General features: G+C 41.3%; 1 protein-coding gene across 3 annotated transcripts in view; it reads left to right on the top strand.

The window, feature by feature from the left end:
- Positions 1-12057, top strand: part of LRCH2 (leucine rich repeats and calponin homology domain containing 2) — a 37463-nt gene that overhangs the window by 12374 nt on the left and 13032 nt on the right. The window contains exons 2-13 of one of the 3 annotated variants that reach the window (XM_042478353.1): positions 1760-1904; positions 3791-3917; positions 5013-5118; positions 5231-5367; positions 5936-6069; positions 6985-7072; positions 7785-7860; positions 8578-8675; positions 8808-8875; positions 9036-9140; positions 9785-9862; positions 11427-11495. In XM_042478353.1, the coding sequence (XP_042334287.1) occupies positions 1760-1904; positions 3791-3917; positions 5013-5118; positions 5231-5367; positions 5936-6069; positions 6985-7072; positions 7785-7860; positions 8578-8675; positions 8808-8875; positions 9036-9140; positions 9785-9862; positions 11427-11495 (1231 nt within the window). Of the gene's footprint in view, positions 1-1759; positions 1905-3790; positions 3918-5012; positions 5119-5230; positions 5368-5935; positions 6070-6984; positions 7073-7748; positions 7861-8577; positions 8676-8807; positions 8876-9035; positions 9141-9784; positions 9863-11426; positions 11496-12057 lie in introns of all 3 variants that reach the window. The other 2 variants (XM_042478352.1, XM_042478354.1) reach the window with 2 other exon arrangements.

The following is a 12057-nucleotide window of genomic DNA, read 5'->3' as shown; positions in this document are numbered from 1 at the left end:
TAAGAGAGTAGCTTCCTGCGATGTGGGAATGGCTACTGTGATGTCGCCATTAGGCCTTTAATCGTGACCTTTTACAGCGTATTAGTTATAATTCCATATCTGGCATAGGATGGGTTAGGATGTTGCTGAGTCAAAATCTTCACAGCTCACCTGCGGTGCTTTTACTACAAATGTGGGTTGCCCAATGTAAACAATGTCAGAAGAGACCGGCTAGCTCAGACCATACCTCAAGCTGCATCTGCACTGCAGAATTAATGCTGTTTGACACCACTTTAAACTGCCGTGGCTCAATGCTGTGAAATTCTAGGGAATGCAGTTTTGTGAGATAGTTAGCCTTCACTGTCAGAGGGCACTGGTGCCACAGAGAACTACAAATCCCAGAATTCCATGAGCAAATAGCATTGTAAAATTGGAGGCTCCTTGGAAGCATCGTTGCCGAGGGTAGCCTATAAAATGTTTGGCAGGGTGGGGAGGAATCATAAGGCTTAAGGTACATTAAATATGATCGTAATATACTTCTAGGGATTGCATTTTAATTAGGAGATTATTATATGACATCTGCTATTTTTGTACAGCTTCTTGCAGATGGTCTTTCTATTTCTGCACAAGGCTATGATTTTTATCATGAGGAACAGACCAGTACCAATCTTTTTAGCTTCCTTTTTTCCCTCCTAGCAAAAGGAAGCAATAGCAGTGGCCTGGACTTGTAGGCTCTACAGACAGGGAAGGAAAGGCTGTGACTTTGGGAACTATTCATCAGCATTTGGGGGTTTCCTTGTGTTTTAATCTAACCATCTGACAGCAGGGCGCATAAAGAGATGGAGCCAAACAGGCCATTCTCTTGCTCCATCATGGAAAAGTTAGTGTTCAGCTGCACTGGATCCCATAGTTCTTACTGCCGCTCCCTTTTTCCTCTGAAAAGGTCTATTAAATCAGAAGACATAACAAAGGACACATCTGCAAATTGAAAATGAATCATTTAAAGACTATGAGCAGCTGAGTTTCTTCATAGACAGTGTGGGAGTTTCATAGCTTAGCTTTATTGGCACAGAGATGGCTAAAATGTCTAATTCCAGCAGCATGAATGGAATGGCTTCTTAGTGCTGAGCATCACATATATAGTGTTCATGGCGTTCCCAATACGTTACAGAGTTTTTCAATCGAAAGAGAATAAATCCATGCTGCTAGGAGGCTGCGCCAACAGCCAAGAGCATGTGTACATGACAAGATAATGGCAACAAGAACTGGGGAAGAAGAGAAGGAGAGGGTGGTAACAGATGTACACTTGTCCCTTCACATTTGCGACTTTGACTTTTGCGGATTTGATTATTCACAGATTTTATTAATATGTCCTCTCTAGGAATCTCTAGGTCCTCCAGCACAACTCTATGGCCAAGGACCTAGAGATTCCAAGAGAGAACACTCTACTAGGCATTTGTAGCTCCTCCTGCGCAACTCTATGGTCAACGTCTGGCTGATGTTAACCACAGAGTTGCACTGGAGGACCTAGAGATTCCTAGAGAGGTGTTCTCTCAGGTAAAAGCAGTGTTTTTGTTATTTGCGGTTTTCCCACATTCACGGGGGTCCTGTGCCCTAACCCCAGTGAATGTGGAGGGATGAGTGTAATCACACATTTCATATGCAGGCTTTTGGTTCAAGAAGAAAATCAAAGTTGGGGATGGACAACTGTAGTTCTCCAGGTTGTTAACTAGGAGACTTAGCTTTTGGAAATATTTCCCCACCCTGCTTCTCTTTTTAGATCTTTCCAAGAACAGATTTACTGAAATTCCTCCTGAAGTATGGCAGTTTGCACCACTCGAGACATTGAACTTGTATCACAACTGCATCAAATCAATCCCTGAAGCTATTAAAAACCTGCAAATGTTAACATATCTCAATATCAGGTGGGTAATCTTTTCCATGCTCCCTTGCACATAACCACTTGGCATCAGAGTTCGCTTTCCAAATTGTGGGAACTTCAGTCTTTCCCATGTTCCTTTGGGGAAAAGTTGACGGAAGACACCACTGTTTTCAGTCTGTAAATCACAGGGGCTGCCCAAAGATAAAAACGTCAAGGAAGGCTTATCTAATTTTCTTCCTGGTATTCCCTTTTCAGATTGTGATGTTTGAAATGCCAAAGGTAAACGTTTGCCATTATTTCACTTTCTAGGAGTTAAACTAATGCAGAGAAAGCTTTGCTGATCTTGCATGACTGTGGGGAGAATGGCTGGACCGACTACAAGATCGGAGAAACAATGACGTTTGAATGTCAGTGTGCTGTTTGTGGTGATGGCGGTGGTGTTGCATCCGCTGCCTTCCCTTTATGCTACGTTTTTGCTTGGAGTAGAGTTTCAGCAGCTTTTCACATGATCTCTTTCCTACACGGGTGTAAAGAAATTATATGCACAAACATCGCTTGTGGAGAATGAATGTCTGTTTTGCCACAGGTGCACATGAGTACATTTTTCTCCTCCAGAGAATACCACTATAGGGAGAAATGTTTTCTGTGAAGCAGCCCTCCTGTGTGGCAGAACCGCCAGCTGTCCTGTCAGCTTTTAAAAACGGTGCCTCCTAACCAGCTTTTGTAAACCGAGTAGATGTAAGGTGTGCCTTTAGTCCTTAGCTCGGCTTTTGCATCTCTGGCAGATTTTCCTTCTAATTCTGCACGTCAGGTTCATAACAGCCTGTTAATACTGGTTGACTATTCAAAGAACGGGGATTGTAGAGCAATATTTGTCCTTTTTTTAACGCGGGATCTCATTTCACAACATGGAGGTCTCTACAGTTAGACTGAAAAGAAGTCGGAGAAGTGGCTGTTAGAGGGATAAGAATGAGGAGAGTGTTGGGGATGAGAGAAAATTATAGGAGGCTATAGCTGTCCCTAGCTTCATAAATAGAGTTGGAAGAATTAGGAAGATAGATGTTCATCTCATTCTCAAAGGAAAGGACAAACAGTAATGTGTTGGAATAACCAATATCTTAATTTCTGTTTAATGTTAGAGAAGGTTTCCTAAGCCTCCAGACCAACCCAGCAATGAACCAGGCTCACTAGGGAGCTTATGAAATCTCCTTCAGATGACTGCCAAGAAATGATAGGGAAATACTTGTCTGGAGCACACTATAGAATGGCAGCAGACTCACTCTAGGTCCTTTTAAACTCTTATATCTTATATAACTCAAGCTATCTTACAGAAACATCAAGAATAGTTTCCTGACATCCTTCACCATGTTTCTCATCTTAGATTTCAGTAGCTTTATTGTTAAAACACAGTGTGCTCAAAATCCCTTCACTTCTATTCATCGCAGTTCCTTAAGGGACTAAAATAAAGATATTCTGCATTCAAATTTTTTGATAAGTTAGCAGATCTGATGTGGTTTTGTGGAAACCCAATAGTATAGTGTCTAAGAAGCTGAAGAGATAATATGTAAAGGAGGCAGCTCTGAGCTGATTAAATTTACTGGATCAGATAAATGTGAAGCGCTCATGGGAGATACTATTCCCCTTTCCCAACTCTTACACTCAAATTTAGGGTGAATGAAATGATTTTGTTGATTTTTTTCCCCTGTTCATGGAGATTTATGATGGAAACAGCAGTTAAACTATAAAGCCATTGTATTCTCTCATAGTTATTGCCCATAGTGCAAATGCTTTATGGGATTTACACTATGGTTGAAATATTATCATGTTACGTAAATACATGCTTCTTTAAGCAGCCTGTACTGTCTATCCCAAAATATAACCATCATTGCTGCCAGATGCTAACCACCTTGATTTCTCTCCTCTTTTTAGTCGAAATCTTTTATCAACGTTGCCGAAATACTTGTTTGATCTGCCACTCAAAGTTTTAGTTGTCAGCAATAATAAACTTGTCTCCATTCCTGAGGAGATTGGCAAGTTGAGAGACTTAATGGAATTGGTGAGTACCATTGTGTGACCGCTCTCTTCATTTCTCTTTGTCACCAGTTCTTTAACAGCCACTTCGATCTGGTGTTCATCTGTTAATAAGTCCAACTACAACCAATAGAAAAGAGTTGACTCTGTCCCTATCTAGTTATCTTAAGACTGACATCCTAATCTCAGATTCTGTGTACTTTTCCGAATGGGGAACTTGATGGAATTGTGAAGTCCCTGATAGTGTTGTACTTTGTCATCGAGATTCATAAAGAATCTTGCAGGCTCAGATGATGATTTATTCCTAGCCTGCTATGTACCCACCTGTTGTCACCTTCATTCTCCCACAGTACCCTTGGATTCCCACAATCAGTTCTCATCTATTTGGGTATTTTGGACTGATGGAAGGGCAAGGCTGGAAACCTTGGAGTTGTACCCAAATTAGTAACACGCGTCCTGTCATTTACATATGGACACACTAGTCCAGTTGATGCCTGTGTAAGACCAGTGAGGAGGATGGAGTTCTCTTTTACTTTTCCCTGCTGCAAGGTCTCCCAATGCAGCCATTTACTGGGTGCTTGGAGTGGAGTGGGCCATGGCAGAGATGTTGCTGGCTGTGTTCTTGTAGATGGACGCACAGCAATGATGTCAACCTCTGAAGGAACTCTGGGAGATCCAAGAGAAAGCCTCATTGTTGTGCATCCAGCTGTAGGAACATAGCCAGACACATCCCCCCTTGCTCTCCCCCAGCCAGAAAATGGCTATGGAGGTTGGAGAAGAGATGTGGCATTGATCTGTGTGGCTGCTCTCGGCTCTACATTTCCCTAATCCAGGATTTTTCTAATTTTCCCTCTGAAAGTACAGGTTTTTAAAGCCACTCTATCCAAAAAAATCTTCTTTCTCATATTAAGACATCTACACACACACACACCCCTACCTACCTCTTTCTAGTTATGAAGATCAAGGCTACTGTAAACCACTTGAACCTTCTTTTTACAAAGCAGAGCTTTGTCTCTTCCCTGTCAGAGCATGGCCTTTTTGCTGGAGTCTTCTTTCATCTCTGCGGCTTAATATTTTGTTCAAACTGTCTGTAGTTTTGACTTATTGTCTCTTTACCTAGGATATTAGCTGTAATGAAATCCAGGTACTTCCCCAGCAAATAGGAAAACTGCAGTCCTTAAAAGAATTAAACTTGAGAAGAAACAATCTTCATATTCTACCTGATGGTAAGTTCGTAGTCCCCCATACTCTTCCAGTGTCCTCTTAGATTCATCTAAGTAGTGAAAATATTTTGCTGTATCTAAATCTGATTTTCCTCCCTTGCTTTCTCGCTGACAGAGTTAGGAGATCTTCCCTTGGTCAAGCTGGACTTCTCTTGTAATAAAATCACAGAGATACCAGTCTGTTACAGGAAGCTACGTCACTTGCAAGTAATCATCTTGGATAATAATCCAATGCAGATACCACCGGCACAGGTTCGACAAAATCCTTTCTCTTCCCTTTGTTTAGAGACAAGGAGAGGAGTTGTGTTAGATATTTATTTAGCCAGCTGCCCGTGGCCATGACCTAGCTAAAACACACTTACAGAAGCATCTTTTCTGCTTGACTACCTTTCAGAATTTAAACTAATAAATCTGTAGGGAAGCTGGCCTGAGGCAAGGGATACATATCTTGAGTGCCGTCAGGTGGTCATATTCTGGAATGACTTTGGCTCATCCCCAGTCACTCAAGATGTAAGGAAAATGAATATGAGAGCCATTTGATGATTTCACCACAGCAAAGATCTGTACCTATAAGGGAAGAAATGATCAGCTGCCTTTGTCACTGGAGCAGATGAATCTGGTGGGCCCTGTTCAGTCGTGCCAGTTTTTTACACTGCAATGGCAACCTAGACGGTATCAGTTTGGAATCTGCCACGCTTAACATTAGCTGTGTTAAAAGTTATTTATGAGTAGTCATTGGAGGTAGAAAATGAAGATGCCATAAAATGTTTCTGTAAATACATTTTGATAAATCTGTGTCTTTCTGTTTATTTCTTAACAGATATGTTTAAAGGGGAAAGTGCACATATTTAAGTTCCTCAGCATTCAGGCATGCCTCAGAATGGATAAAAAGCCAGATTCTTTGGATCTGCCATCCCTGGGCAAGAGGATCCCTTCCCAGCCACTCACAGACAGGTAAGGTTGGCTTCGCTTTTCAAAATGTGTAAAACTTGTAAAGTTTCGCTTCGGGTTCTGTTTTGTAGTGATAATTGGGATGCCGTTCTCCCAACTGCCTACCTTATTCAGACTTGGTATTATTTATGTGGTTCAGAATACTGTTTAAAATCATTACCTTCAATTAAACACTTTCCTCATGTCCATACCGTCAAGTACTTCACAGTACCTGAAGTTGCTTTCTCCCTGCTTGCATTCAAAGCAGAACAGTTTCACACAAAGGAAGCCTGCCATCTACTGCTGAAACAGCTTCATTATTTTCCTCAGTCATATTAAAATACAAAGTACTGCAATACTTCATATTGTCACGCATTGGTTAACAGCTTCTCGCAATATCATTTGAGGTGGATTGTAAATTAAGGACAGTTACGAAATGTGCTTCGTTCCACCTTTTTTTCCCCTGGAGTTTGGCTTTCTGAATGACCTAATCCTGTTTTTAAAGGATCATCAAAACATCTGCCATTCTTCTTTTTTATTATTGCCTTTGCTCAGTACACTGTTTGTCCTCCTCCTCTTCAATGTTGCGTAGATGCTATTGATTAAATCACAGCGCAAAAAGAAATGTGTGTCTGCAGTCTTCCATATTTCTTTTTAACCAATGTGATTTGGTCCATTGTACGCGAGTTGCTGCTAAGATACAATACTCAGTGCAAAGGCAGTTTGCCACAATAACAGTTCTGAGGGATAATGTTAGGAAGTCATCATGTCAAACCATAAGGCAAAGGGAGTGCAAGGCAGAGCAAACACGAAGAAGAGAGGAAATCCGATCATCCCTGATACAGATACAGGGAACAGAATAAATGCCATTATTCATTATTCAGAAAACCAAAGTTTGCCCCAGTGGATTTATCATAATAAGGTTCTTCTTCATTACAGTATAGAAGATTTCTATCCAAATAAAAACCACGGCCCAGACTCTGGCATTGGTAGTGATAATGGAGACAAAAGATTATCCACAACAGAAGTAAGTCTACCCTTTTTAAATTGCTTAGCAGGAAAGAGGCAGAAGAGGATAATTGCTTCTTCTCTCCATGTATTGTGCAGGTTTCTCTAATGCTCTGCTCTGGGTGCCTTAACTTTGTGTGGGAAATCTTAGTTTGGTTGCAATACCTATTCTGTATTGCATTATCAAATATAAGTTTAAAATAGCTGTGAGGTATATTAATATGGCTTGCATGTGTTACGTTATATACATTACCCTTAGTAGTCCCATTCTGAAGCGTTGCTCTTGCCATTCTTAGTTATCCCTCCACATGGTAAGGTCATTATAGCCTGACATCAGATCCATAGCTTGCAGACTTAATAGTGTTAAAAAGGAATAACTCGTGACTGATTTGTGTGTGTTCAGCAAGCACACCTGGAACACGTGTCGTTGTTTCCATGTATTTTGTCAACATGCTACTAGTGTTTAAAGAAGTTTTCTTAATGAGTTTAATCCATTTCTTGGATAGACAATAAAATGTCAAGTGTATTGCCTGCTTTCTCAGGTTATGGGAGAATGCTTTATGTGTGGACCTGTCACCCAGAACTATACCACACGGATCTCTGTTGGTGATGGTTGGGAAGAGTGTTTTGTGACGCAAGGTTTAGCAGACGAGAAAGTAGAATATGCAGGTTATACTCTTAACTGCTTTTTTCAGCCATCTGATGATGACACAATCAGCCTTCACTCTCAGGTATCAGAATCAACACGGGAGCAGACGCTCAGGAGCGACAATCAATTAATAGGAAACAAACCTGAGTTGCAGAAAGGTACATCCCAGTCTCTACCCCTCACGAATATAGAATTGTTCCTTACATCCAAACTCTGGGTTTTAGTTAATTTGCCCTGTGGTGGGTTGGTTGCAGCAAGCCATTATTGTAAGCTGCTCTTTGATTCTTGGTTGAAACTATGGTTTATGGAAACTATTCTCGTCCAGCGCAAAGACAAATAGTGCCTAGTTTTGGAGCAGAAGCAAATGTATTTACTCTCCTCAAACCCATGCCAGGCTTGCTGTTGTAATGCTAAAGTATGGCTAAGGGTTGTATGAAATAGAATGGGATTTGTAGATGTTACATCTCCCTGAAAATGTCCAGCCATTGTATTTACACACATGGTGTCACGAGAGTAAAACCATAAATATTCATGATATGTATGAAAGCAGAAGTGAGCAGAGGATTGCTCTCAGGGATTACTTATGTTAGAACCAGAGATTTGACTGTCTTGGGCAGAAGTGGTAGAGTAGGAGTAGTCCAGAAGTATTTCCAGCACAGCATCTTAGGGGTGGATATAATAGGCATTAGGAATGCGTGTCCCATCAGGTCTAGTTGGATGTTAACTCCCATCTAGCCTATCCCATGATGAAGGATTATGAGAATTGTAGTCTAGCAAACTCTGCTGGGACATATGCTCCCCATGTTGGTCAATTAACTTACATTGAAATATCAATCCTCCCTTTTCTCCTCCTTGCTCTACTATGCTCTCACTAGATCCAGATGTGTGTGATTACCTTGACCCCAGCTCAGAGGATGTGGCTTCTTGTGACCAAGGAGATATACCAAGTGGACCACCAATCTCTTATATTAAGGTAGCAGCACTTTAAAGTGTATTAAATATGTTAGCTGTCTAGTCCCCCCCCCCCCCCACAGTTGTAAAGTTCAGTAATTTGGACTTCTGCACTCTTTTTCTTCCCTCTCTCCAATATCTCCTGGTGTGTAAGGATCGAGGGAAGCAGATTGAGAAGTCTCAGAAAACAGAACCAAGTGAAGACTGGGGAGATGAGAAGAGGTGCGTTCTCCTCTGGCAATACTAGCAGGAATACTATTCTGGAATGGGGAATGACAAAAGAGGAGGGAGGGTCTCTTAGTTCTTCTCCAGCTGTGGTGTTTATCTGGTATGTACACATGTGTGGCACAAAACAGAAACCTTTTTTGTAACTTCGTTCCAGGGTTCAGAAAGAACAGGTGTTAGCAGAGGAAGATGATGAACTGAAGGAAGTGACGGACTTAAGGAAAATAGCTGCCCAACTACTGCAACAAGAACAGAAGAACAGGTATTTAGCCTATGAATCACAGCAGTAGGTGAACTTCTGTATGTGTATTGCTTGGCAACGTTGTGTCTAAATACACATGGGATTTTGAAATGTTAATAGCAAAATGACTGCTATGTGCTGGAACTTAGCCAAGCAGTCAGTCAGGGATTTGAGAGCTGGCTCTGGCAAACATGCACTGAGTTTCTTTCTCTTCTTCATTTAACATCTGAGTGTAATTGGTCCACCTTAAAATGAGTAAGTAAAAAGCTGGGGTTGATTAAAATGAATGGTATTAAGCAATTTGAGCTATGCATAAACTACCCATTTTTAAATATGCCTTGATTACCTGTAATTGAAAGAAGCATTGGAATTTAGAAGGTTGCTTTACTGGAGTCTGAAAACATTTGTAGCGTGCCTTTTAAAAGTCTGATTACTCAGAATCCTCCAAATCTTGCAAACACACATTAAAAGAAAATCCTATAATGCACAGCTCAACCCTGAAACATTTTGTCTTTTTAACCCTGTTAATTCTCTCCTCTTAACTATCCTTTCTGCTCATTGTACTAATGACTTCCGTATCCTCTCCTTTCTGTCAACCTCCTGTCAACCTTTACTGCTTCCTTCCTCCATCTTTGGGTTTTGGTGTACATGAAATACGAATTCAGACGAAGGCCATTAAGCTATAGAACTTCATTCAGTGAAAAGCTTTTCCAGAGGACCAGGGTCGCGGGACGCGCATCAAGGTATTTGGCGTTTATGACGCATTAATGGCATGTGACAGCATGCGAGACAACAACATTCTTGCTGATGAGGAAGCATTTGAGAGAAGGGGGGTAAAGAAAGAAACAGATAGTGTGAGGAGGTATCCAACACTGAGAGGGGCATGAACACTACCTACTCAAAAAATTGTATCCCAGCCTCATACAAAATCATTGAGTGGGTCCCCTTGTAATTCAGAAACAACAAAACATCAGTTCATACGGTAGGCAGGACTTTATCCATAGAGAGAAATGGATACTTCCACGTTGTTCCCTGAAACAAAAATCCCAAGCTCTTCAAAATTCTAATAAGGCAAATTTGTCAACAGTGATGAGATTCCACAAAAGAAACAAAGGTTAGCCTCCTTTGGTGTTTTATGTGCACATAAATTCCTTTACACATATGGATGGTTTTTCGCCATGATGTGGCTTTTGTATTCATTTCACAGTTGTGTAAAGTTCCTCAAGTATAAATACTGCACATGTAGTTGCGGATGTTTGGGTGAGGCCTTAGTGCCTTCAGTGTCACTCCCACTTGATTCACTGGAATTCACTTGATTCACAGGCACATCCACCAGTAGGATGGCACAATGTCAATATTAGACAGAAGGGAGACGTAGCACAGTCACCCCTTACTACATGAGTATAAGTTTACACCGGGAGTGAGCAAAGTGCTCTGGGGGCCACATGTCTCCCCAGGATGTTTTTGTGGCCCTCAACATTTCCAGGATCCCCAGTGATCTTTTTCCTAGCCAAAACAAGAGGCTGAATCACAGCTCCGAGAAACCTGCAGGTGAAACAACTTACCTTTTAAATCGGCTGCAAGGCCTCCCTGTACTGTTGAGCATCACAAAATATCCATTGCTGAGGACCAGAAGTGGACTTCATCCACTTTGCATTGTTTGCTTTATTCTTCAGTAGTCCATGTAGCCCCTGCCACCTTCCTATCCAGGTTCAGGGCTCAATCCCGTTTTGTGTCCTGCTCGGGACATACTGTAGAGCTGGTATCTTAGCCCAAACCCAACGCTTGTTTTTCTTTTCTTTTTCTTCATGTTTCCTATTCTGAGTCTTGCTTTCTCACTGTCTCTGTTGTCGTGTTCTCTGCTATCTTTCTCCCTAGTCCTTTGACTGGGCTGATGGTTTCATGGCGCTTCTTACCTGCCACCTCTTTTGGCCATCTGACCCAGAGCAACAGGCTTCAGATAGGTTAAAAACTATTAGGAATAGTATGAGGACAAGTACGGAACAGCTTTCCCAGGATGATGTCCTTCAGATGTGTGAGACTAAAACTCCCATCACCCACCAGCCAATGCAGCCATGCTGAGTGAGAATAATGGGAGTTGTAGTCCTGTGTACCAAGAGAGCACCAAGTAGGAGAAGGTTGGCATAGACCAAGGCAGAATTCAGGTGTGTAAGATTACAGATCCTTTGTCAAAGGTTTCAGTTAAAATAAAATCAAGAAAGTGCTCAAATGCTGTTTAACATGAACTGTTTCAGTGTTCAGGTTTTTTTGACTTCAAGTACATATTTGTGTGTTTTGCTTTTTCAGACTGCTGAACCACTCCACCTCTTCAAGCACTAGAAATAGACCAAAACAGGCTGTGGAATCAGAAAAGAGGTATTCATGACACTTGCTTTTCTTTTGTTCTTTCTTGAAAGGTTCTCATTACCTTCAGATTGCTAAATTGATTCTATAATTTGTTACTGCATGAGGTGGCCTTAGTAGCAATGATTCCTGAGATACCGGTTCAGGAGGGCAGCTAGGTAACATCTGTACAAGGATTTAAGAAGTGTTTTGAAGGACACAATTGTACTTTAAGCATGGATCCCTGGAATGCTTGTTGACAGCTTTCCATGGATGCCGTATTGATAAAGTGCTGTTTTCAAGGTCTGTGGTAGCTGAATTCTTGCTTGGTTAATGTTTTGGCAAATAGCTAAAAAAACCTTGTGCTTCAGAGTACTTGAGAAAACAACTGGACTTAGTGTTAATCTTTAGAAGGGCTGATTATTGCCACAAATGCAATTCTGGGGATTGCTATGTCTGAAAGGTAAGTAGTGCCATGGAAGCAATCAAGCTTAAATTGCTTTGATTTTAAGTGCTACTCAAAGTGGTGATCCGTGGATCAGTACCAGTGGATGAGCTAGCAATTGTTAGTCCTCTGAGAGTTTTCAGGAAAGAA

This window comes from Sceloporus undulatus, chromosome 7, assembly GCF_019175285.1.
Source record: "Sceloporus undulatus isolate JIND9_A2432 ecotype Alabama chromosome 7, SceUnd_v1.1, whole genome shotgun sequence".
In the NCBI taxonomy this organism is placed as follows: domain Eukaryota; kingdom Metazoa; phylum Chordata; class Lepidosauria; order Squamata; family Phrynosomatidae; genus Sceloporus; species Sceloporus undulatus.
This window is presented reverse-complemented; position numbering and strand designations above follow the sequence as displayed.